The 26,492-nt window shown below is 56.9% G+C and overlaps 1 protein-coding gene across 1 annotated transcript in view; it reads left to right on the plus strand.

The window, feature by feature from the left end:
- Positions 1-25,732, plus strand: part of LOC144674572 (ephrin type-B receptor 3-like) — a 38,891-nt gene extending 13,159 nt beyond the window's left edge. Inside the window, exons 3-15 of the mRNA XM_078535862.1 lie at positions 1,848-2,003; positions 4,655-4,987; positions 6,530-6,657; positions 7,688-7,850; positions 10,577-10,676; positions 12,209-12,261; positions 13,967-14,089; positions 17,239-17,486; positions 18,766-18,981; positions 20,728-20,877; positions 23,209-23,402; positions 24,482-24,637; positions 25,559-25,732. Coding sequence (XP_078391988.1) covers positions 1,848-2,003; positions 4,655-4,987; positions 6,530-6,657; positions 7,688-7,850; positions 10,577-10,676; positions 12,209-12,261; positions 13,967-14,089; positions 17,239-17,486; positions 18,766-18,981; positions 20,728-20,877; positions 23,209-23,402; positions 24,482-24,637; positions 25,559-25,667 — 2,129 coding nt within the window. The 3' untranslated portion in view covers positions 25,668-25,732. The remainder of the gene's footprint in view (positions 1-1,847; positions 2,004-4,654; positions 4,988-6,529; positions 6,658-7,687; positions 7,851-10,576; positions 10,677-12,208; positions 12,262-13,966; positions 14,090-17,238; positions 17,487-18,765; positions 18,982-20,727; positions 20,878-23,208; positions 23,403-24,481; positions 24,638-25,558) is intronic.
- The last annotated feature ends 760 nt before the right edge of the window (positions 25,733-26,492 follow it).

A 26,492-nucleotide genomic window follows, 5' to 3' on the forward strand; every position in this document is an offset into this window, starting at 1 on the left:
CCCGTTCTCCGCCTGCCCCCTCACAGGTGGATGGACGAACACACGGGAAACAGGGACAGGAGTAGGCCCCTCGAGCCTGCTCCGCCATTCAACAAGGTCGTGGCTGACCTGATTTTAACCTCAACTTCTGTCTCAAACGGGCGACCCCCCTTATATTTATAACAGCGACCCCATTGGAAGAAGAGCAGGAGAGATCTCCCTCTTGTCTTAGGCCCAATATTTACCCCTCAATCGACAACAAAAAGCTATATTTGTTTTCTTCATTTTCTCACGGGGATGTGGGCGAGGGCAGCGTTCGTTGCCCCTCGAACTGAGTGGTCTCACTCGGTCATTTCAGAGAGGGGTGGGCAGTTAAGAGTCAACCGCATTTGCTGTGTGGGTCTGGAGTCACATGTAGGCCAGACCGGGTAAGGACGGGCAGATTTCCCTTCCCTAAAGGGGGCATTAGTGAACCGGATGGGGTTTTAACAACCATCGATGATAGTTTCATGGTCACCGTGACTGAGACAAGCTTTTCAATCCCATGTTTTATTAATTGAATTTAAATTCCGCCAGTTGCAGTGGTGGGATTTGAACTCGGTACCCACCCCAAGCATTAGACTAGGCCTCGGGATTAAGAGTCCAGTGACAGTCCCACTACACCATCTTCCCCACTGCCTGATCGCACCATCACATTGCTGTTTGTGGGAGCTTGCTGTGCGCAAATTGGCTGCTTGCGGTTCCGACGCCACGCAACAGTGACCACGCTTCGAAAAGTACTCGACTGGCTGTGAGGTGCTTTGGGACGTGTTGAGGTAGCGAAAGGCGCTACAGCAATGCAAGCCTTCAAGTGTCAGTTGGCGGTCCCGCCATTTCCCCTTGACCAAGGTCCTTCTGCAACCTCACACGCCGAGACTCCCCGGGTTTTCCCCTCTGAAAAACCTTCACACCCCTCGGGTAAATGAGGAAGGGGCCAAGCTTTCAACCCCTTAAAGGGACAAACCCTTAAAGGGGCCAACCCTTCAAATTCTTAAAGGGGACCAAGCCTTCAAATTCTTAAAGGGGACCAAGCCTTCAAATTCTTAAAGGGGACCAAGCCTTCAAACTCTTAAAGGGGACCAAGCCTTCAAACTCTTAAAGGGGACCAAGCCTTCAAACTCTTAAAGGGGACCAAGCCTTCAAACTCTTAAAGGGGACCAAGCCTTCAAACTCTTAAAGGGGACCAAGCCTTCAAACTCTTAAAGGGGACCAAGCCTTCAAACTCTTAAAGGGGACCAAGCCTTCAAACTCTTAAAGGGGACCAAGCCTTCAAACTCTTAAAGGGGACCAAGCCTTCAAGTTATTAAAGGGGACCAAGCCTTCAAATTCTTAAAGGGGACCAAGCCTTCAAATTCTTAAAGGGGACCAAGCCTTCAAATTCTTAAAGGGGACCAACCCCTTCAAATTCTTAAAGGGGACCAACCCCTTCAAATTCTTAAAGGGGACCAACCCCTTCAAATTCTTAAAGGGGACCAACCCCTTCAAATTCTTAAAGGGACCAACCCCTTCAAGTTCTTAAAGGGACCAACCCCTTCAAATTCTTAAAGGGACCAACCCTTTCAAATTCTTAAAGGGACCAACCCCTTCAAATTCTTAAAGGGACCAACCCCTTCAAATTCTTAAAGGGACCAACCCCTTCAAATTCTTAAACAAACACTGTCAGTTGAGATCCATCCCTCCACCAAGCCAAGGGAGATGTTGTTGGGCTGACAGCTGAGCGTCAAGCCGAAAGCAAGTAATGGAATGTTCTAGAAGCTCTGTCTGAAGTTGGAAACGTGCGTGTTTGTTGAAGGTTTAACGTGACTGTCGGGTTTTGATTCCTCCTTTAGCCTGCGCCGTTGGCAATTTCAAGGCCAGCCAAGGCGAGGGCCCTTGCAGCCTTTGCCCCCATAAGAGCGAAGCCACATCCCAGGGCGCCACTTCCTGCAGCTGCCAGCAGGAGCACTACCGAGCCAACAATGACCAACCTGAGATGCCCTGTACGAGTAAGTGGAGGGGAAATGGTGGTGTAATGGTGACGTCATTGGACTGAGGAATGTCATGGGCCTAATTTTCCCTGAGGATTTTGTAAATCGGACAGGTTTTCTTTGGGAAGGTGAGCCTGGGCCTGGAATTACAGAGTTTACAGCACAGAAACAGGCCATTCTGCCCATCTGCTCCATGCTGGTGTTTATGCTCCACACACAAGCCTCCTCCCACCCTCTCTTCATCTCACCCCACCCCTCTATCCTATCCCTTTTTCCCCTTATGAGTCTATCCAGCTTCCCCCTTAAACACATAGGAACATACATACGCAATCGGAGCAGAAGTAGGCCATTCGGCCCCTCGAGCCTGAGTCACCATTCATGGCTGATGTGTTTTTGAATTCCACTTCCCCATCTACCCCTGGTAACCTTTGATTCCCTATCTACCTCTGCCTTAAAAATATTCAGTGACCCCGTCTCCACCAGCTTCTGAGGCAGAGAGTTCCAAAGCCGCACAACCCTCTGGGAGAAAATATTTCTCCTCATCTCTGTCCTAAAAGGGTGGCCCTCTCAATTTTAAAACAGTGCCCCCTAGTTCTGGACCCACCCACCAGAGGAAACATCCTGTCCAAGTGTATCTACAGCCACTCTCTGCGGTTAGCGAGTCCCACATTCTCACCACTCTCTGGGGGAAGAAATTTCTCCAGAATTCCCAGTTGGATTGAGTAGTGGATCTCTCATACCGTTGACTTCTAATTTTGTTGGTCTCCTCTGTGTGTGTGTCGCTGGGCACCCGGAAGATTGGGGATGCTCAGTCACTGAGTATGTCCCAGGTGAGGGTCAATTGACTTTGGGCTCTAAGGGACTGACTGGGTCCGAGAATCGGGCAGGGAAAGTGGAAATTAAGTCGAAGTTGAATGGCAGAGGGGCTGAATGGCCTTCCCCCTCCCATGCCTTGCGTCCTGGCATTCTCGTCTTCTCTACATCTTACCCTATCAAACCCGCCCTTCATAAGTTTAAAGATCTTGATCAAGTCACGCAAAGGGAGAGTTGAACCAGCTCCATAAGACAGAGGAGCAGAAGGAGGCCATTCGGCCCATCGAGTCTGCTCCGCCATTCAATGAGATCATGGCTGACCTGATAATCCTCAACTCCACTTTCCTGCCCTTTCCCCATAACCCTTGGTTCCTTTAAAGATTAAAAACCTGTCTATCTCAGCCTTGAATATACATAACAACCCAGCCTCTCCAGCCCTCTGCGGTAAAGAATTCCACAGATTCACTACCCTCTGAGAGAAGAAATTCCTCCTCATCTCTGTTTTAAATGAACGCCCCCTTACTCTGAGATTATGCCCTCTGGCCCTAGACTCTCCCACAAGGGGAAACAACCTCTCAGCATCTACCCTGTTAAGCCCCCTAAGAATCTTATATGTTTCAATAAGGTCGCCTCTCATTCTTCTAAACTCCAATGAGCTCAGGCCCAACCTACTCAACCTCTCCTCATAAGAAAAGTCCTCCATCCCCGGGATGAAAGATGGGGAGGTTTGGGAGAGTGGGGCAGCTGGAGGAGAGCAGAGCCAGAATGCCAATCCACTTCAGCACTTCTTTCTGATGTGGTGTGTTAGCCGCTGGGATTAGTGGTGGATCGCACCCTTGAGTGTGGATTTTCTAGTCAGCTCTGTAACCTGCACCTCTTGGGATCTGTGTAGGGTCTCAGTCTTCTCAACCTTTCCCACAATAAATTGATTGCTGTGTTTCCTACATATATCCTGCACTTGTCCTGGGAGTGTTTGATGGGGACGGTGTAGAGGGAGCTTTACTCTGTATCTAACCCCGTGCTGTACCTGCCCTGGGAGTGTTTGATGGGGACGGTGTAGAGGGAGCTTTACTCTGTATCTAACCCCGTGCTGTACCTGTCCTGGGAGCGTTTGATGGGGACAGTGTAGAGGGAGCTTTACTCTGTATCTAACCCCGTGCTGTACCTGTCCTGGGAGTGTTTGATGGGGACGGTGTAGAGGGAGTTTTACTCTGTATCTAACCCCGTGCTGTACCTGTCCTGGGAGTGTTTGATGGAGACGGTGTAGAGGGAGCTTTACTCTGTATCTAACCCCGTGCTGTACCTGTCCTGGGAGTGTTTGATGGGGACAGTGTAGAGGGAGCTTTACTCTGTATCTAACCCCGTGCTGTACCTGTCCTGGGAGTGTTTGATGGGGACAGTGTAGAGGGAGCTTTACTCTGTATCTAACCCCGTGCTGTACCTGTCCTGGGAGTGTTTGATGGGGACGGTGTAGAGGGAGCTTTACTCTGTATCTAACCCCGTGCTGTACCTGTCCTGGGAGCGTTTGATGGGGACAGTGTAGAGGGAGCTTTACTCTGTATCTAACCCCGTGCTGTACCTGTCCTGGGAGTGTTTGATGGGGACAGTGTAGAGGGAGCTTTACTCTGTATCTAACCCCGTGCTGTACCTGTCCTGGGAGTGTTTGATGGGGACAGTGTAGAGGGAGCTTTACTCTTATCTAACCCCGTGCCGATATCCTTCACATTGTGAGTTTTATTACTGTCTGGACAGATGTTTGTGTGAGAGTGTGTGGTGGAGGGGATACGGGGAATGAACGCCATTGTCCGTGCTGCTGACCTTTCACATTTACCCATTATCCTTTGTGATTGCTCCAGCCATTCCCTCGAAACCTCAGGACCTGCGGGCGAGCGTCAATGACACCACAGTGACCCTGGAGTGGAGCGAGCCCCTGAGCAAGGGCGGGAGGGAGGACCTGTCCTACGCGGTGGTGTGCCACAAGTGCGCCAAGCCGGCTTCCTGTGCTCCCTGTGACGAGGGGGTCAGGTACTCCCCCCAGCAGACTGGCCTGAAGCAGCAGCGAGTGCAGGTCAGCCACCTGCAAGGGCACACCCTCTACACCTTCGAGGTGCAAGCCCTCAACGGAGTGTCAGGACAGAGCTCGCACAGCCCGAAATCCGCCTCCATCAACGTCACCACCAGCCAGGAGGGTGAGTGGCTGTGAGGGGGGAGCTTCCTCCCATCGCCATCTTCTCTTTTTACCCCCTGTTTCTTTCCCTTTCTCTCTCTCTCGCTCCCACCTGCTCCCTTGCCCCCACCGTGCCCCTCTCAGTCCCCCGCCCGCCCTTCCCCCACACCCCACTCACCCACCCTCCCCCCGCACCCCTCTCGCCCACCCACCCTTCCCCCGCACCCCTCTCGCCCGCCCGCCCTTCCCCCGCACCCCTCTCGCCTGCCCTTCCCCCACACCCCTCTCGCCCACCCGCCCTTCCCCCGCACCCCGCCCACCCACCCTTCCCCCGCACCCCTCTCGCCCGCCCGCCCTTCCCCCGCACCCCTCTCGCCCGCCCGCCCTTCCCCCGCACCCCTCTCGCCTGCCCTTCCCCCACACCCCTCTCGCCCACCCGCCCTTCCCCCGCACCCCTCTCGCCTGCCCTTCCCCCGCACCCCTCTCGCCTGCCCTTCCCCCGCACCCCTCTCGCCTGCCCTTCCCCCGCACCCCTCTCGCCTGCCCTTCCCCCGCACCCCTCTCGCCCACCCGCCCTTCCCCCGCACCCCGCCCACCCACCCTTCCCCCGCACCCCTCTCGCCCGCCCTTCCCCCACACCCCTCTCGCCCACCCTCCCTTCCCCCGCACCCCGCCCACCCACCCTTCCCCCGCACCCCTCTCGCCCGCCCGCCCTTCCCCCGCACCCCTCTCGACTGCCCTTCCCCCACACCCCTCTCGCCCACCCGCCCTTCCCCCGCACCCCTCTCGCCTGCCCTTCCCCCGCACCCCTCTCGCCTGCCCTTCCCCCGCACCCCTCTCGCCTGCCCTTCCCCCACACCCCTCTCGCCCACCCGCCCTTCCCCCGCACCCCGCCCACCCACCCTTCCCCCGCACCCCTCTCGCCCGCCCGCCCTTCCCCCGCACCCCTCTCGTCTGCCCTTCCCTCACACCCCTCTCACCCGCCCGCCCTTCCCCCACACCCCTCTCCCCACCCGCCCTTCCCCTGCACCCCTCTCGCCCGCCCTTCCCCCTCACCCCTATCGCCCGCCCTTCCTCCTCACCCCTCTCGCCCGCCCTTCCCCCTCACCCCTCTCGCCCGCCCTTCCCCCTCACCCCTCTCGCCCGCCCTTCCCCCTCACCCCTCTCGCCCGCCCTTCCCCCTCACCCCTCTCGCCCACCCTTCCCCCACACCCCTCTCACCCACCCGCCCTTCCCCCGCACCCCTCTCGCCCGCCCTTCCCCCGCACCCCTCTCGCCCGCCCTTCCCCCGCACCCCTCTCGCCCGCCCTTCCCCCACACCCCTCTCACCCGCCCGCCCTTTCCCCACACCCCTCTCACCAGCCCTTCCCCCACACCCCGCTCGCTCGCTGTCCCCTCCCAGCTGGGTGCCGAGCACCTCGGGTCTTCCGGACGACGCGAAAGGCGTCCGCCGAGTTCCGGCTCCCTCCTCCTCCCTTTCTCTCTCTCTCTCTCTCTCTGCCTCTCCCGGGGTCGGGCCGTGGTGTGTGACGGTGGCTCTCTGCTCGTTTTTCCCCATTTCCAGCCAACGCCTTCGCCATCGGGGTCATCCGGCAAACGACCATGACCAGGAACAGCCTCGCCCTCCACTGGCCGGCCCCACTGCAAGTCCGCGGCCAGGTGCTGGCCTATGAAGTCAAGTACTACGAGAAGGTGCGTGGACGGTGTCGCCAATGGGAATGCGCGTTCGGCCTGGGCTGCCCTTGTGTTGTGACAGGCTCCCCACTCACCACGATGCTTATCGCCTTAAAGTGGCGTTGGGCGCCCGCCGTTGAGTGTTGTTGGCCAAGGTAGGCCGCAGCCTGCGTGGGAGTGATGTCGTGCTCGGGCGCCGAAAGGTTTTGCGTTCAGGCCCACACACCCCAGAGACCTGAGCGCAAAACCCCTCAGTTGACACTCCCAGCGTGGGTAGCAAGGCATGTGCTGCCTTGTCAGAGGCTCCGTTTTCCGGATGAGACATTGACCCCAGGCAGCGTGACGCTTTGGAAGATGGGCAGTGGAGTCCGCTCGTCCCTTAACCAGCAACCGGCGAGACCGTATCACCCGGCCGTCATCACATTGCTGTTTTGCGGGAGCTTGCTGTGCACAAAATGGCTGCCGTGTTTGCTCTCTATAGCAACGGTCATGTTTCCCCCGGTGGGAGACACTTAAAAATAGGCGGTGGGGGGCGGGGTGGGGGAACACAGTTGAAAAATAAGGAGCTTTCCCATTTAAGGCAAAGATGGAGAGCGATTTTCTGTCCGAGGGAAACGCGTCTGTGGAACCCTCTTCCCCAGAGAGCGGTGGGGGTTGGGCCGTTGAATACTTTTAAAGTCCGGGGTAAATAGATTCTCGGCTGACAAGCGAGTCAAAGGTTATTTGGGGGGGTTAGGTAGGTAGGTAGGAAAGTGGAGTTGAGGTCACCGTCAGATCAGCCATGGTTTTACCGAACGGCAGAACAGGCTCGAGGGGCCGAATGGCCCCACTCCTGCAGTCCCTCGATGTCAATGCAGGTCCTGGACCTTGCGGGGGGGGGGAAAAAAAAGCGTCTGAGGGACATGGAGGAGGAGGTGGCGTCGGAGCCCAAGTCCTTCCCTTAAAAGGGAGGACAGAGCGGGGAGTTGACTTTGTCAGATAATTGCTGCCCGACTTCGCCGACTGAATTGCTTTTTTTTAAAAAAATTTTTCTGGGCCTTTAACGCAGGAGAAGAACGAGAGCAGCGCCTCGTACGTCAACAGCTCCACCAACTCCCTCTCGATCGACGGCCTCAAGAACGGCGTGGTCTACGTGGTGCAGGTCCGCGCCAGGACCGAGGAGGGCTACGGGGCCTTCAGCAGCAAGAGGGACTTCCGGACCCTGGGCGGAGGTAACAGTCCAGTCCCAGGCTTTGCTCTCCCCCGGGGTAGGCCCTTAGCGCCTTTGGCCTTGACGACCCTCCAGAAATATCAAAGACGCGTCTCCCGGACGAGACTGAGAGGAAAGGGAAAGTCACGGGAAAGGGCTCTTGAAAAACAGAGAAAAGAAAAATGCGTTTTGGTTTTTGTTTTTAAATTTTCGTAATTTGAGCAGTTTTGTCCTATTGGCTCCCAAAAAATATCGGAGATTTGGGGATAAGACCCTGTTTGGCCGTAAATTCACCCTGGGATCGTTGAATGGTCACAGCCACCTTCGAAGGCCATTCAACCCATCGCGTCCCTGATAGCTCTCCGCATCTCAGTTAGCCCCACTCTCTCCCCCTCCTCCAAACCCCATATCCCGGCATTTTTTTTTAAAGTCTCTTTGGGCGTTTATATCCGATTCCCTTTCGAGACCCGCTAGTGACTGTGCCGCTCCCACGCCCCTGTGTTCCAGATCCTAACCACCCCCCTCCCCGCTGGAAGAAAATCAAGTTTGTCCTCTTGTCGTCTCTTGCTGGTCCCCTTCAACCCGCGCCCTGGCCTTATCGACCCTTCCGCTGATGGGAACCGTTTCTCCCTGTCTGCTGCCGCCCAGACCCAACCCCACCCCCCCTCTCTCCCACCACGTGATTGCGAACACCTCTCCCAAACCTCCCCCCTTCCGCCTCCCCTCCCCCAGCCCCACAGCCCTCGGAGATCCTCCCGCGCCCCCTCCCGTACCAGCCATGCTGGTGTCCGTCGCTGCACCGTTGACAGCTGAAGGCACGACCACCAGGGCCCCCTGAACTCCCTCCCTTTATTAGCCTCCCCGTCCCCCTCTCTCTCTCCTCCTCCTCCTCCTCCCGCTAAGCCTCTACTTCAACCCTGCCTTGCCCAAGCCTCTTCCGATATCCCCTCGTGCGCCTCAGGCATCCCATTCTGTCGGTAACCTGCGCCCCCCGCGAAGCACCTTGGGGCATTCACATATGAACGGATGAAAAAGGAGCAGGAGTAGGCCATTCGGCCCCTCGAGCCTTGCTCCGCTGCTCAGTAAGATCCTGTCTTGTGGTTCGAGCTCCACATTAGCCTCCTAACCCCCCCACTGATAACCTTAGATCCTTGTTAGGCAAGGGAACCGTCTACCTCTGCCTTAAAAAAAATAGTCCGCTAAAGGGCGCCATATAAATGCAAGTAAATGTTGTTGGTTGAAAGGGTGCGTTTGGACCCGAGCTTCACGAGCCAATCGAAAGGCCTTCAGTTCTATTTGAAAAATAGGAATTTCGCCGTGAGTTTCGCATTGAAACCTTAATTTTCTCTGAAGCCAACAGCAAACGATGAGAGCGCTCTCTGGCTGGACAAGACCCCGAGGCGCGAGTGTGACTTATTTTGACGACTTGCAGTGATTTCCCGCTTTCGGAATGACTTGCATTCGCACAGCTCCTTCCGCAGACCTCCCCCCCCGCCCCCACCAAAGTGCTTTGCGGCCAACGAAACACTTCGCTTGGAAGGGCGGCCGCTGCCCTATTGTGGGAAATCGCCAGCGGCCGGCCATGCGCACAGCAAGATCCCGCGAGCGGGGATCGCGTCAAGCGCGGCCGGGTGACCTGTTTTAGCGAGGGTCAGTTCGGGGGTTCAATACGGGACAAATACCCCTCGCTGAAACGAGGCCATCAAAAAGACGGGGTGGCCGCTGCTTGTGGGATCTTGCTGTGTACAAAATGGCTGCCCCCCAATCTCCCTACTTAACAACCGCCAGAAGTCGTTTGCAGTTTGTGAGGAGCTCGGGGGTGTCCTGTGAATAAGGTATAAAAGGAAATTCTTTCCTTTTTATTTAACCCTTAACTCCTGGTTTGAAGCCATTCCATGTGTGATGAGCACCAATAGAATATGTCACGCTAATAATCAGTGCGGTTAATCCCTTCCCCTCCTTGCCTTTATCAATCGAGGCATAGATTACAGAAGTAGGGAGGTCACGTTGGGAGTTGTATAGAACCTTGGTGAGGCCACAGCTGGAGTACTGTGTGCAGTTCTGGTCACCACATTATAGGAAGGATGTGATTGCACTGGACTGGGTGCAGAGGAGATTCACCAGGATGTTGCCTGGGATGAAACATTTAAGTTATGAAGAGGTTGGATAGACTTGGGTTGTCTTCGTTGGAGCGGAGAAGACTGAGGGGCGACCTGATCGAGGTGTACAAGATTATGAGGGGCATGGACAGGGTGGATAGGGAGCAGCTGTTCCCCTTAGTTGAAGGGTCAGTCACGAGGGGGACACAAGTTCAGGGTGAGGGGCAGGAGGTTTGGGGGGGGGGATGTGAGGAAAAACTTTTTGACCCAGAGGGTGGTGAGGGTCTGGAATGCGCTGCCTGGGAGGGTATTGGAGGCAGGTTGCCTCACATCCTTTAAAAAGTACCTGGATGAGCACTTGGCACCTCATCAACATTCAAGGCGATGGGGCCAAGTGCTGGTCAATGGGGTTCGGTGGGTGGGTCAGGTGTTTCTCACGTGTGGGTGCAGACTCGATGGGCCGAAGGGCCTCTCCCACATTCTGTGATTCCGTGTCACTCACTGTTTCTCGTGTTTTAAAGAACGAGAGGCGCAGTGGAAATTTTGCTCGTCCGGTACATATATTTTTGTTTTTGGTTTGGGAGCGGGTGCAGGATCGGTGAGCCCGCACGGCGCTGACGCTGTCCCCCTCTCTCTCGTGTCGTTGCAGATACCCCGAGCCGTCGCGAGGAGCTCCTGCTGATTGCCAGCACCGCCTCCGTCATCTTCGTCCTCCTGGTCCTGGCGGTGTTGGTGGTCTTCTGCCTCAGGTAAGGCCGGGCAGGTGGGCGCGGGGCGCCCCCTGTTTCTCTCGCAGGATCTGGGGGCGCGGTTGAGTTGGCACCCCCAGTGCTTCCTCCGGGGGATATTCAGGGCAGGGGTGGTGGGGGGGGCAGAGGCTGGAATTAGTCCAGGAGGACAGGGCGGGGGGGGACTGACGTCATCACAGGACCCTGAAGCTGAGGTGGTGAGGTCACTTTAAGAGAAACTTGGCATCAAACATTTGAAAGCCCTGCCCCCCCCTCTCTGTGCCCAGTCTCCCCGTGTCCTGTCCCCCTCTCTGTGCCCAGTCTCCCCGTGTCCTGTCCCCCTCTCTGGGCCCAGTCTCCCCGTGCCCTGTCCCCCTCTCTGTGCCCAGTCTCCCCGTGTCCTGTCCCCCTCTCTGGGCCCAGTCTCCCCGTGTCCTGTCCCCCTCTCTGTGCCCAGTCTCCCCGTGCCCTGTCCCCCTCTCTGTGCCCAGTCTCCCCGTGTCCTGCCCTCTCTCTCTGGGCCCAGTCTCCCCGTGCCCTGCCCCCTCTCTGGGCCCAGTCTCCCCGTGTCCTGCCCCCTCTCTCTGTGCCCAGTCTCCCCGTGTCCTGTCCCCCTCTCTGTGCCCAGTCTCCCCATGCCCTGTCCCCCTCTCTGTGCCCAGTCTCCCCGTGCCCTGTCCCCCTCTCTGTGCCCAGTCTCCCCGTGCCCTGTCCCCCTCTCTGTGCCCAGTCTCCCCGTGCCCTGTCCCCCTCTCTGTGCCCAGTCTCCCCGTGCCCTGTCCAACTCTCTGTGCCCAGTCTCCCCGTGCCCTGTCCAACTCTCTGGGCCCAGTCTCCATGTGCCCTGTCCCCCTCTCTGTGCCCAGTCTCCCCGTGCCCTGTCCAACTCTCTGGGCCAAGTCTCCCCGTGCCCTGTCCCCCTCTCTGGGCCCAGTCTCCCCGTGCCCTGTCCAACTCTCTGGGCCCAGTCTCCCCGTGTCCTGCCCCCTCTCTGGGCCCAGTCTCCCCGTGTCCTGCCCCCTCTCTGGGCCCAGTCTCCCCGTGTCCTGCCCCCTCTCTGTGCCCAGTCTCCCCGTGCCCTGTCCAACTCTCTGGGCCCAGTCTCCCCGTGTCCTGCCCCCTCTCTGGGCCCAGTCTCCCCGTGTCCTGCCCCCTCTCTGGGCCCAGTCTCCCCGTGTCCTGCCCCCTCTCTGGGCCCAGTCTCCCCGTGTCCTGCCCCCTCTCTGGGCCCTGTCTCCCCGTGTCCTGCCCCACTCTCTGGGCCCAGTCTCCCCGCTCCCTGTCCCCTCTCTGGGCCCAGTCTCCCCGCTCCCTGTCCCCTCTCTGGGCCCAGTCTCCCCGCACCCTGTCCCCTCTCTGGGCCCAGTCTCCCCGCAACCTGTCCCCTCTCTGGGCCCAGTCTCCCCCCGCCCTCTCTGTGCCCAGTCTCCCCGCTCCCTGGCCCCCCCTCTCAGGACTTCACGATAATCCCGGGAATTCCGATACCTGTGGATCTCGGACCGAGGGCACCAACAGGAACTAACGGCTCACCCATTCCTTGTCTCCCCTTGCAGGAAGCAACGCGTACGAGATCCGGACTACTCCGAGAAGCAGCCCCCTAACATCGGTGAGTCCCGAAACCCGGAGGTTTTGTAAAGTTGTGGAAGAAACGGGAATAAATCAGTTGAGGTGAAGAATGGGATGGAGGCCATTCGGCCCCTCGTGCCTGTTCTGCCGCCATTTAAGGATATCGTGGCTGATATGTCCTTAACTCCATTTTCCCGGCTTAGGGTATCCCTCCATTGCGTTAGCCGACAAAGGGCTGTTCAGGAGGAGGGCGGAGGTCAAGAGCGATTAAAAAGGTACAATGGGTGGTGGCTCAGGGTGAAAGTAGGTGATGAATGCGACAACGCAGGGGGCAAAGGCAGGGGGAGGGGAGCAGGAGAAACGTGGTGAGGCGGAGAAGGACGGAAACCGGAAAACTCTGGGGAAACTCAGCAGGCCCCTTGCAGCATCCGTGGAGAGAGAGAGAGAGAGAAACAGGTTAATGTCTCGAGTCCAGATGACTCTTCCTCAGAGCTAAAGAGAAGTAGGGGAGGGAAAAAAAAAGGCAGAGAGGAACTTGCGTTGATATAGCGCCTTTCACCATCACCGGACATCCCGAGGCGCTTTACAGCCAATGAAGTACTCCTGGAGCGTACTGTTGTAATAGGGAAACCGTGCACAGCAAGATCCCACAATGACCGAGTCACCTGTTTTTGTGGCGTTGGTACTTGGTTGGGGGTTAAGTATTGGCCTAAGACACTAGACAGAACTCTACACCCCTCCTCCTCACCGCCCCCCCCCTGGCCATGGGATCTTATACATCCACCTGAGAGGGTGGGTGAGGCCACAGCTTAATGTCTCAGCCAAATGATGGCACCTGCAACTGCGCAGCACCCCCTCAGTAGCGCCCGGGAGTGTTGTGTCCAAATCTCTGGAGCGACCCTCTGACTCAGAGGCTTAGAGCGTCAGCCGCTGAGCTGGTGTTGGACCGGTGCTGCAGTCATCCTCCATTGCCTGGTGTCGGAGAGAAACATAGAAATGCAGGAAAATAGGAGCAGGAGGAGGCCATTCGGCCCTTCTAGCCTGCTGCGCCATTCAATACGATCATGGCTGATCGTCTGTCTCAACACCGTACTCCCGCTCTCTCCCCCATACCCCTCGATGCCTTTAGAGCTTAGAAATCTGTCTATTTCCTTCTTGAATATACTCAGTGTCTTGGGCCTCCACAGCTTCTGTGGTAGAGAATTCCACAGGTTCACCACCCTCTGAGTGAAGAAGTTTCTCCTCATCTCAGTCCTGGATGGCCCACCCCATATCCTGAGACTGTGACCCCTGTTCCAGACCCTCCCCAAGCCAGAGGAAATATCATCCCTGCATCCGGTCTGTCCGGCCCTGTCAGAATTTTATACCTTTCAATGAGATCCCCTCTCAATCTTCACCACTCCAGTGAATACAGGGCCTAGTCGGCTCAACCTCTCCTCATACGACAATCCTGCCAGCCCAGGAATCAGGAGAGGAGCAGCGATTGAGGCCTAAACTCAATGTTGGGGCCTGCACAAGAGGAAGGCGGTGTTCGAGACCATCAGATGTATTCTAAAAGAGAAGGGATTGAGGAATGTGGAAGAGCGCAGGTTATATAGCGAGAGTTTTTCACCATTTACTGAACTCAGTGCCACCCAACGCCATGGGGCCTCATCTCGGTGGACCGAACGGGACCCATTCGTTATCCCAAGCCAAAGGCTTGGAAGATTTGCTCTTGGCGTAACCAAGTCTTCATTTCTCTACAGCTACTCTAGGAATAAAAGTCTACATTGACCCCTTCACCTACGAGGATCCCAACGAGGCTGTGCGAGAGTTTGCCAAGGAGATTGACGTGTCCTACGTGAAGATTGAAGAAGTTATAGGAGCTGGTAGGTGGCCTGCATGGGGCTGGCGGCCATTTTGGGCCTGTTGCTTTTTGACATCAAGTGTTCCTAGTGATCTGGATTGGTATGGGTGCATGCATGTGTTCACGTGTGTGTGCTGGATCATGTCATGAACATGGATGTGTGTGTGTGTGTGTGTGTGTGCACGTGTGTGAGGGCTACCATAGACTGCCAGACTGGCCCCAGCTAGACTCTTTCCCCCCCCACCCCCCTTCCCTTCCACCCCCCACCCAAACACTTAGGGCAGCTTCTCCAACTCAAGGCCCGGGTGCAGTACTGGCAGTGACCACGGCTCCCGGTGGCACTGCCAGTGCTGGAGAGCCCACGGCTCTCTGATTGGCTGGCACCTCTCTGAGGCGGGGCTTCCTGCAGTTGACTAACAGCCAATCATGTGTGCCTGCACTGGGTCACATGCACCTTTCGATGGGTCCTGGGTCACATGTGTGTGTGCCTGTGACTCTGAAGTAGGATGGGTTGCGATTTCCCCCCACCCCCCGTGTTACCCTAGGGATGATCTTGCTTATCTATAAAATAGATAAAGCTTACCCCCCTGTCGACACTCTTTGTCTATGAAGCCTGTTATCATGTTATTCTGTCAGTTTATCCGATATAAAGTCCTACGTCGACATTTGGAATGGGCCTTGTCACCTTGTTCCTGCTGTAGTTAGAGCCCTCCCACCAGTGGTGGCGCTGTCCCCAGGAACAGGAGGAGGCCATTCAGCCCTTCGAACCTGTCCTACTGTTCAATTAGACCTTGGCTGGTGTGAGTTTTAACCCCGTCTGCCCGCCTTGGTCTTATTTTAACCCTTCATAATCCCCGCCTCGCAAAAATCTATCCATCTCGGTTTTGAAATTTACACTTGACGCCCCCCGCCCCCAGCCTTAGTAAGGGGAAGAGAGTTCCAGATTTCCACTCCCCTTCGTGTAAAGAAGTGCTTCCCCGCATCACCCTGGCTCTCACTTTAAATTCCGGTTTGTGTCCCCCTCACCAGTGGGAAGAGTTCCTCTCCATCTGCCCGATTGAATCCCTTAATCGTCTTAAAAAGACCTCACAACAACTCCTTAATCTTCTACATTCAAGGGAATACAAATCTAGCGTGTTGGAATAATAACCATTCTTTTATTTTAAAAAAAAAAGGCATGTTGTTGAAGCTTTTCGTCTTGCACGCGTCCAAACAATTCTCAAGGGTGCCGAATGTCAAGGGTAAATGCCTTGGACCAATCAGAGTCAACCCTGCCTGGTTGGAATTTAAACAAAGCTTGGCAGTTAACTGCCAGCCATCGGTTAACTGGCGCATTCGCCCCCCCCCCCCCCCCCCCCACCCCCCCGGCCGACCAGTGCCCACTTGCCAACCAATCCGCACTCTCCTCCCATGAAGTATGAATTGTTGTTCCCTTTTACGCTCGGCGGCATGGTGAACCCGTCCTGATGAGTGCCAGACGAAAAGCTTCAGCGTGAGTCTTTTTTTTTTCCCAGCGATGCTCGAGTCCTGTTCCACCAAATGACCCGTTGTCGCCCTGGCAAGTCTACGCTGCCCGCACCCCGCCCAGCAAGGTCGCTATATCCTTCCTGAGGTGCAAGATCCCGAGCTGAAAACACTTAACTTCAGACGGAGAGCCGACCAGGGCTTTTGTAGCAGAAATCCGATTTCCATCCCATTGTACTCTAATCCCCTGGAGATACAGAGCAACATTCCACCAGCCTTTGTAATCACTTTTTGCACCTTTCCACCAGCGTTTAGTGATATTTTGGGCTCCGAGCCCCTCAGCTTTGCCTATCCCATTTCCTTAGCCTTTATTGCAGAGAAAAACGCCCATATCCCAGCGAACTCCAGGTCACTGCTTCCTGAACTGCAGCAACATTCGTGGTTTAATTTTGGACCATGCCATGTTGAAGCATTCATTTTAAATTTAAAAAAGATGGGAACGCATTGTAAGGCTTCAAAAGGTGGAGTGGATCACATCTTACGTACTCGCTCCACGAACTCCCAAACTACTTTCCCAAGTGACTCCGTTTTAACCCTTGAAAATTCACGTGGCGCTGAACGAGAACCAAACAGCAGTGAAGCAGCTCGTAACATGGGAGTTAACCCGAGGGACGTGACTTGGCCGAATGTGGAGCCGTGCTCTTCCCGATCCGAGGGAGAGTGGTGTTCCGGAGCCAGGTGTAGAGCGTAGTGTGCGGCAGCTACTGTCCGCCAAGCCCTACAAGCCCCTCGGTGACAAGAGGACTCGGTGAAGCCCCTCTTTCCCCCCTCCGCACCTTGTTCCTGACGCCACCACCACACCCCCCCCCCCCCCCCCCCCACCCCAATACAGGAACAGACAGACACACACACGCGAGCGCACGCAGACGGATACGCGAGCGCGTACGCAGGCAAACACACGTGCGCGTACACAGGCAGACACACGTGTGCGTACGCAGGCAGACACACGTGCGCGTACGCAGACAGACACACGTGCGCGTACGCAGACAGACACACGTGCGCGTACGCAGACAGCGTACGCAGACAGACACACGTGCGCGTACGCAGACAGACACACGTGCGCGTACGCAGACAGACACACGTGCGCGTACGCAGGCAGACACACGTGCGCGTACGCAGACAGACACACGTGCGCGTACGCAGACAGACACACGTGCGCGTACGCAGACAGACACACGTGCGCGTACGCAGACAGCATACGCAGACAGACACACGTGCGCGGACGCAGACAGACACACGTGCGCGTACGCAGACAGACACACGTGCGCGTGCGCAGACAGACACACGTGCGCAGACAGACACACGTGCGCGTACGCAGACAGACACACGTGCGCGTACGCAGACAGACACACGTGCGCGTACGCAGACAGACACACGTGCGCGTATGCAGACACACGTGCGCGTACGCAGTCAGACACACGTGCGCGTACGCACGCAGACAGACAGACACGCGCGCGCATACATGCACAGACAATAAAATTGCAGGGGGTGAGTGGGGTGGGGCTAATTGGATAGCCCTTTCGGAGGGCCGGCAGGGGCTCGGTGGGCCGAATGACCTTCTTCCGGCGCTGTTCGGTCCTGCGAGAGGAGGGTGGGCGCACGGAGGCGAGCGAGACCCTGACAGACTCTCCGGTTTCCTCGTTCCAGGCGAGTTCGGCGAGGTGTGCCGTGGGCGCCTGAAGGTGCCGGGGAAGAGGGAGATCTACGTGGCCATCAAGACGCTGAAGGGCGGCTACACCGACAAGCAGCGCCGGGACTTCCTGAGCGAGGCGAGCATCATGGGGCAGTTTGACCACCCCAACATCATTCACCTGGAGGGTGTCGTCACCAGCAGCTGCCCGGTCATGATCATCACCGAGTTCATGGAGAATGGCGCGCTTGACTCCTTCTTGAGGGTGAGTGAGTTGGAGCTTGCCCTTTACCCCCTTAGCTGGAAGCCTGGCTTGCATTGATATGGCGCCTTTCAGGCCCTCGGGCGTGCCCCCTGAAGCGCGGCCGCTGTTGCGGGAGCAGGAAATTCGGCGACCCAATTGGTGCACAGCAAGCTCCCACGGGCAGCAGTGTGACGATGGCCGGATAATCCGGGTTTTTTTTGTGTGATGTCAGGCGGGGGTGTGGGGGGGGTGAATGTTGGTCAGGGCGCCAAGGAGAGCGACCCTGCCCTCTCCGCAAACAGGGTCACCTCGTATATCCCGCGGAGACGGCCGACGGGGTTCCTCGGTTTAATGAGCGTTCAACGACTTCAGACCATGAAAGCTCTCCTGCCTTTTTTTTTAATCCAATTTTTAAACTATTTTTTAATTATTTATCTTCTACTTATTTTGTTAAAACCCTTTTTACCCCCACAACGACACCCGGGACCATCTGGCACTTGTTTCCATGTTGTGCATCCACAGAGCGCTGACTCCCTGTCCTGCTATTAACACAATCTGCTATCTCACCTTCACGCCGCTATCAACACCTTCTTTAGTCTCTAACGCTGCCATGAACCCTCTCTTTGTCGTGCGTCCGTGACATCTTTGTCAATTTCCCCTGAGCTCCCGCCTATCCCTCACCTCCTCTATCTTGCTCCACTCGAACAGTATAAAACCCATCACGTTTCTACCTTGCTTTAGCTCTGAAGGAGAGTCGTACGGACTCGAAACCTTAACTCCGCTTCTCTCTCTCTCTCTCTCTCTCTCTCTCCGCAGATGCCGCCGCGACTTCCTGAGCTTTCCCAGCATTTTCTGTTTTCTAACCCCTCAGTTTCATTTCTCGTTGAAGGGACCATCGGTGAAGCAGACCGGGACTTTCTTTCAATGACAGTCCACGCAATCGCCGTTAGCGAGGCCGGGTTTTTTTTTAAATTCGCCATCTCGTCTTATTCGCTGAGTTTAAATTTCCCGGCAGCCGTGGCGGGATTTGAACTCACTGGTCTCTGGTCCGTTAGCTCAGGACCACCCCCCACCCCTCCCCCGGAGATTACAAGTCCAGTTGTATAACCCGCCGTGCAATGTTAATGCTTTCGAGGGTTTCCTGTGTGTGGCTTTGCCCTGGGTTATGGGCACAAATCACTGGAGTGGGACTTGAACCCTCGGACCTTCGGGCTCCGAGGTGGGCGCGTGTTATGCCCTGAGCCACGGTTCTCCTGGTGAGGTCGTCGTCTAACCGATCCCTTTCCTGTCCCGCCTACAGCAGAACGACGGGCAGTTCACTCCGATCCAGTTGGTGGGGATGCTGAGGGGCATCGCCTCGGGCATGCGGTACCTCTCGGACATGAGCTACGTCCACCGTGACCTGGCCGCCCGCAACATCCTGGTCAACAGCAACCTCGTGTGCAAGGTCTCCGACTTTGGCCTGTCCCGCTTCCTGGAGGAGAGCTCCTCGGACCCCACTTACACCAGCACCCTGGTAAGGAACCTGCCGCTTGAAACCGTGAGCCAAAGAGTTGGTCCGGTGACTGACCAACCGGAAGACCGGTCAACAAACGACGTGCATTGGTGTAGCGCCTTTAACGTGCCATAACGTTTTGAGGTGCTTCGCAGGAACTGTTATGAGCCACCTAAGGGGACCTTAGGAGAGGCGGTCAAAGGTCTTAAAGAGCATCTTTAAGGAGGAGGAGGAGGAGAGAGAGGCGGAGAGGTTTAGGGAGGGAATTCCAGAGCTTTTAGGGCCCAGGCCGCCAATGGTGGAGCGATTGTGAAAGTGGGAATGCGCAAAGAGTCCAGAATTGGGGGGAGCGCAGAGATCTCGAAGGATTGCTGGATTCGAGGACATTACAGAGAGAGGGAGTGAGGCCGTGGAGGGATTTGAAAGCGAGGGTGAGGATTTTCAAACTCGGGAGCTGCTGGACTGGGAGCAAGTGTAGGTCAGCAAGATCCCACACAGTGTAAATGGTTAGGAGGTGGGGATTGAGGGATACGGGGAGGAGGTGGGGATTGAGGGATACGGGGAGGAGGTGGGGATTGAGGGATACGGGGAGGAGGTGGGGATTGAGGGATACGGGGAGGAGGTGGGGATTGAGGGATACGGGGAGGAGGTGGGGATTGAGGGACACGGGGAGGAGGCGGCGATGGAGGGACACGGGGAGGGGGCGGCGATGGAGGGACAGGGGGAGGAGGCGGCGATGGAGGGACAGGGGGAGGAGGCGGCGATGGAGGGACAGGGGGAGGAGGCGGCGATGGAGGGACAGGGGGAGGAGGCGGCGATGGAGGGACAGGGGGAGGAGGCGGCGATGGAGGGACAGGGGGAGGAGGCGGCGATGGAGGGACAGGGGGAGGAGGCGGCGATGGAGGGACAGGGGGAGGAGGCGGCGATGGAGGGACGCGGGGAGGAGGCGGCGATGGAGGGACAGGGGGAGGAGGCGGCGATGGAGGGACAGGGGGAGGAGGCGGCGATGGAGGGACAGGGGGAGGAGGCGGCGATGGAGGGACAGGGGGAGGAGGCGGCGATGGAGGGACAGGGGGAGGAGGCGGCGATGGAGGGACAGGGGGAGGAGGCGGGTAAGTGAAGTCCATCTTAGACATGATTTTTTTTGTGGGCCTAAAAGGCTTTTCCTTATTCCAAAAGTGAAAGGGGCCTGGTCTGTATTTAAAGTCACATCTTCGCTGCCCGTAATTTTTGAGAACAAAGTGTTTTAAATGGGGTAGGGGGGGCGGGTGGCCAACAGCTGCCAGGGAAGAGTGGGTGGGGGGGCGGGTGGGTGGAAGGGTCAGGATCAGTGGGACCCGACCTTTGAACTCTGAGGAACCAGCTAATCCATTTGTGGAGGAGACAGTGCGTTTGGCCTTATGAAAGGACAGGTTTACTGGGATCTCTTTAATCTGAAGCTACCATGTGATCTTGTTTATATAAAAAGGAAATGCAGTTGGTTGGTCATCCTCTGGGCCCGTAGTTTAAATTCCCAATGGGACCTCTTTGGGATTCGGGTAGCCATTTGGCGGCCATTTTGAAAAGTGGAACAAAATGGCCGACTTTGACGCCGCGCTGTTCCAAAGCGGAAACGTGGGCGCGTTAAGGACGTTGGTAAAAAAAAAAAGAGCGCCCGTTCGGAACGGGGTTGGATGAATGGCCGGGATTGTTTTGCGCTCTGCTTCTCTTTTTAAAAATCGTTTTAAACGAATGGTCTCTCCCCGCCCCCCCCTCTCTCGACCGCAGGGCGGCAAGATCCCGATCCGGTGGACGGCGCCGGAAGCCATCGCCTTCCGCAAGTTCACCACGGCCAGCGACGTGTGGAGTTACGGGATTGTCATGTGGGAAGTGATGTCTTTTGGTGAAAGGCCCTACTGGGACATGTCGAACCAGGACGTAGGTATCCAGGGACTACCCAAATCGAGCCCACTTCTTAAATAAGAGGCCCTTTCCCGACACCTTCACTATAATCTAAGAGTGATCCTTGGTGTAATTTTGCACCCGGTGTTAATAATGTTGGGGAATAGACGAATTGCCTGTTGTTCTGTTGTGTTAAAACCCCTTTAAGGGGAAGCGTAATAAACATACGAGGGAGAAATGGATAAAAGAGTACACGACCGCTTTGCAGAACACCTTCGGTCTGTCCGCAAGTATTACCCAAACCTCCCTGTCGCTTGCCATTTTAACACTCCACCCTGCTCTCTTGCCCACATGTCCGTCCTTGGCCTGCTGCATTGTTCCAGTGAAGCTCAACGCAAACTGGAGGAACAGCACCTCATCTTCCGACTGGGCACTTTACAGCCTTCCGGACTGAACATTGAGTTCAACAACTTCACACCATGAACTATCTCCTCCATCCCCACCCCTGTTTTTGATCCCCTTTTTTCTAATAATTATTATATAGATTTTTCTTTTCGCACCTATTATTTTTAAATGTATTTCCATCCATTGTTTCATCTCCACCTTTTAGCCTATTTCGATCCCTTCCCCCCTACCCCCACCCCCACTAGGGCTATCTGTACCTTGCTCGTCCTGCTTTCTACCCTTAATGTCACCTATTAGCATCTCATTTAGCTAATATCACCACCGTCAACACCCCTTTGTCCTTTTGTCTGTGACATCTTTGTCAATCTCTCCTTTGCCTCCACCTATCACTGGCCCTCTACCCAGCTCTACCTGTCCCACCGCCCCTCAACCAGCTTATATTTCACCTCATTTCTATTCCTCTTTAGTTCTGATGAAGAGTCCCACGGACTCGAAACGTTCACTCTGTCTTCCTCTCCGCAGATGCTGTCAGACCTGCTGAGTTTTTCCAGCTATTTTCGTTATAGTTGTGGAAGAGTATGTTGTTGGAATGGTGTAGCCATCCTCTATACTGTAAAACTCTTTGTACCCTCCTCTCTCTCTCTCGGAATTGCCCGCTTACCCCACTTAACCATTTGCAGCAAATACAACATCTGGTAAATTTGTCCCCCGGGCCATCGTCTCCTTGCAGCACAGAAGGAGGCCGTTCGGCCCAGAGAAGCGTGCTATAGACTTTCATTTCAGTGTGCCGGGTTTCGAGAGGAATTGTTAAGGTAGATGGAGCGGGTAGCCTCGGACAAGGGAAGGCAGCCTTCAACTCGGAGCCACTCGGGGGAGAGAGAGAGAGGCGAGCAAACACTTCTTCAGGCACTGGGGCCTGAAGACGGTGGCGTAGCGGTAGTGTGGTGATAACCGAGAGGGCCCAGGCTGGGGGCAGGGGTTCAGATCCCACCACGGCAACTGGTGGAATTTAAATTCGATTAATAAATCATGGAATTGAAAGCTAATCTCAGTCACGGCGACCACGAAACTATCATCGCTTGTTGTAAAAACCCCATCTGGTTCACTCATGCCCCCTTTAGGGAAGGGAAATCTGCCCGTCCTTACCCGGTCTGGCCTACATGTGACTCCAGACCCACACAGCAATGTGGTTGACTCCTAACTGCCCCCTGAAATGGCCGAGCGAGACCCCACAATTCGAGGGCCTTTAGGGATGGGCAACAAACGCTGGCCTTGCCAGCGACGCCCACATCCCACGAAAGAATGAATAAATCAAAACGCAAAGGAATGGCAAACTCTTCCCCCACCTTCAGCCTCCTCTCCCCCCTCCTCCCCCACTCCTACTCCCTACCTCCTCTCCAGCCCCTTCTCCCTCCCTGGCCTTCTCTCCCCTCCCAGGCATTGCCTGGAGTAACATCAGTAGGTCTTCGCGAGGAGTAAATTTGAGTAAGTAGTTCACTGAGGCGAGGACAACTAAATCTCAGCCCCTGTAAGTGCACCTTGTGTCCCTGGAAATTCACTGCAACACACCCCAAACTCGGGGGTGGTGGTGGGGGGAGGGAGGCCACCAATATAAGCCGGCCGCTAATAAATCCGATCGGGGAATTCGGGAGAAACCTCTTCACCCAGAGAGCGGGGAGAATGTGGGGCTCGCTCCCCCGCCAGGAGGTGAATAGTGTCGATACCATAAGCTGGATGAGGGAGAGAGGATATTGGGGGGGTGGGGGACAGATGAAGAGAGGGGGGTGGGAAGGAGGCTGGTATGGAGCATGAGCACCAGCAGGGAGCAGATGGGCCGAGTGGCCTGGTTAGTGTTGTACGATTCTCTGTCGGTCAGTACGGACAGCGCCAGGCGGAGGAGGTGGGCCAGCGGCCACAGTCCCACCGATTGACCGCCCCCCTCTTCCTTTGCACCCCCCTCAGGTCATCAACGCCATCGAACAGGACTACCGGCTGCCCCCTCCCACCGAGTGCCCCACCTCCCTGCACCAGCTGATGCTGGACTGCTGGCAGAAGGACCGCAACACCAGGCCCCGCTTCGGCCAGATCGTCAACGCACTGGACAAGCTCATCCGCAACCCGGCCAGCCTGAAGATCGTGACGCGGGAGCTCGGAGCGTGAGTGGCCGCGTCCGCCATTGGCCCCCTTCCCCCCCCCCCGCCCCCCACCACAGCCGGCGATTCATTTTCTCCAGGGCCGGGAGACGGCGTCCCGGAGATCGACCTTCGACCCCCTAGCGACCCCAGGCCCGTTCGGGGGTGGGGAGGCTTGGCGACCCTACCTCCGAACTAGGAGGCCCGCCGCCCTCTCCCTCGATCGCCACCTCGGGAACGGCCGCCGGAGACGGCCTGGTCCGCGTTTGCCGCTTGTCACCGGGCAGGAGTGGACCCAGGGGTCGATGGTGCCCCCCCCCCAACTGCCCCACAGCACCCGACTCGTACCCCTCACCGCTCCTTCCTCCCCACCCCCCCTACCCTGCGAGAGATGGGGAAAGAGGAAGGACCCAGGGCTAACGAGGGAAAGATAGAAAATTCCCTCTCGGGCGATTGAAGGGGGCGACCGTGTCGCTCACGTTGACCCTTGTTTGCCGCTGCCTTCCACGACGTTGTGGGACTTGGGCCCTGGGGTCAGCTGGTGGGGGGGGGTGCCTTCTGCCCAAACAAGAAGGTGACGGGGTTCGAGCCCCCCCCCACCCCCACCACGCCCAGAGGCTCGAGCGCGGGTTCTAGGCCGCCACTCCCGGCGTACGGCCGAGGCAGTGCAGCACTGCCATCGGTGCTCTCTCTCAGACGGGACGTTAAAGTGGGTTTCCTGAGATCCCCCACGGCGACTATTCCAGAGCAGAGCTGGGTGGTGGGGAGAGGCGGGGAGGTAAGGGAAGGGGGAGGTCACCCTGGGGTCTTGGGGGGTGGGGGGGGTCAATATTTGCCCCTCGACCACCATCGCTAAGAAAGGTTGGTTACCCTCGTTATTTACCTCAGCGCCGTTTGTGGGAACTCGGCCTGTGCGACCTGGCGGCCGTTTCTGACCTTACAGCCGCCAACGTGCTTCAGAAAGCCCTCGACTCTCGTGTAAGACGCATTTGGGGAAGGTCCTGGGGTTGCGAAGGGTGCTATATGAATGCAGATCTTTCTCTGACTTAATTGTAATGATTCTCGTTTCTTCTACCCTCCCTCCCCCCCCCACCCCCCCACAGGCTCTCTCAGCCTCTGCTAGACCGCGGGACGCCGCACTACACCACATTCTCGACGGTCGGAGACTGGCTGAAGGCGATAAAGATGAGTCGTTATGAGGAAAATTTTGTCAACGCTGGGTTCACGACCTTTGACCTCGTCACTCAAGTCTCAGCAGAGTAGGTACCTCCTTTCCAAGCCTGAGGCCCTGAAGGCCTGAATGGTAGGAGGTGAAGAGGGGGTGGGGGTGCGTGTGGGTTTTCCGATCTCTGGGACTTGATCTCGAACGCAGATGTGCCGGACGCCCCTCGTCTGTTTGGCCGTGACGCGGTTCGGACAGACTTGGTCCACCGGCCATGAGCTCCCCTCCTGACCTCAGTGTGCAGACCGTCACCGCACAGCTCGCAGGATGGAGGCTGGAGAGGGAAACATTCCACATGTTTACAACCGGGAAGGGACAGTGTAGAGGGAGCTTTACTCTGTATCTAACCCCGTGCTGTACCTGCCCTGGGAGTGTTTGATGGGGACAGTGTAGAGGGAGCTATACTCTGTATCTAACCCCTTGCTGTTCCTGTCCTGGGAGTGTTTGATGGGGACAGTGTAGAGGGAGCTATACTCTGTATCTAACCCCTTGCTGTTCCTGTCCTGGGAGTGTTTGATGGGGACAGTGTAGAGGGAGCTTTACTCTGTATCTAACCCCGTGCTGTACCTGTCCTGGGAGTGTTTGATGGGGACAGTGTAGAGGGAGCTTTACTCTGTATCTAACCCCGTGCTGTACCTGTCCTGGGAGTGTTTGATGGGGACAGTGTAGAGGGAGCTTTACTCTGTATCTAACCCCGTGCTGTACCTGTCCTGGGAGTGTTTGATGGGGACAGTGTAGAGGGAGCTTTACTCTGTATCTAACCCTGTGCTGTACCTGCCCTGGGAGTGTTTGATGGGGACAGTGTAGAGGGAGCTCGTGCCATGTCGAGGGCAGTGAAATACAGCGCGGGCCAGTTTAGGAAGTTGGGAGTTTGGGCGCTCGGTTTGCGCCAGTGGCCCGAGAGCCTTGAGCGATACTTTGCCGCCTGTTGACAGCTGGTTTGCTTGTGGTTATGCAGGGACCTGTTACGGATTGGCGTGACCCTCGCTGGGCATCAGAAGAAGATCCTCAACAGCGTCCAGGCCATGAGGACTCAGGTGAAAACGCCCCTGGCCGCCCGCACCTGACTGGACCGGGACCGGCGTGGTATCGGATAAGTGGCCTTGGGAGACGGAGGAGGAAGGATGTCCGCACACCCACCGCCCCCACTCCGTGGAAGCAGCGACCTCTCGCGCACAGAACTGCCTCTTGGCCTCCTTCATGGCACGAACCCTTCGAGACCCCTCCCCGGTTCGATCCTGACCTGGGGTGGGGGGGGGGGAGGGGGAGGGGTTGGGTGGGGGGAGGAGGGGTGGGGTGGTCTTTTTGCTGTCGTTTTCTTCCTTTGCACTTTTGAGGATCCCAGGCCTCCCAGCTTGCCCGCGCCCCAACCCGGCAAGGCTGGCGTCTACCCGCCGGCACATTGGGCCCTGGCATCGCGATGGCGGACATCTCCGGGCGCCCTCTCCTCCTCCCCCCACCCCCCCCTCCCCGCCCCAACCCCGGGGTGTGGGGGGGAAGGGGTGGCGAGGCAGACCCTCGGCATCGGCGGGCCTGTCCACCAGGGATCATCGTCTCCTCTTCGCGAAGACCCCAGCTCGGCGCGGGAAGGACTGCCGGCCGCGGAGACCAACGCCGGGGGGGGACGTTTCTCGGGGGTGCGGGCCCCGGCCACCCTGCGCGAGTGGGCACTTCCCGACGGCACGGGCCAACCCCCCCACCGCGAGGAGGGAGCGTGGAGCCAACATGACGACGCCCAGTGGAAAGAGTTGACTCTGTTCAGTGAAACCCTCCCCCTTCCCCACCCTCGCCTTCATATTGAAGGCGAGAGAATTAAAATTTTGTAGACTGCAGCCCTGGGAATGGGAGATGTTGATTTCCCCACCGCGAAAGTTTAATATGATCCCAGTTGG

The sequence above is a fragment of the Cetorhinus maximus genome, unplaced genomic scaffold (assembly GCF_964194155.1).
Source record: "Cetorhinus maximus unplaced genomic scaffold, sCetMax3.hap1.1 HAP1_SCAFFOLD_711, whole genome shotgun sequence".
Lineage (NCBI taxonomy): Eukaryota > Metazoa > Chordata > Chondrichthyes > Lamniformes > Cetorhinidae > Cetorhinus > Cetorhinus maximus.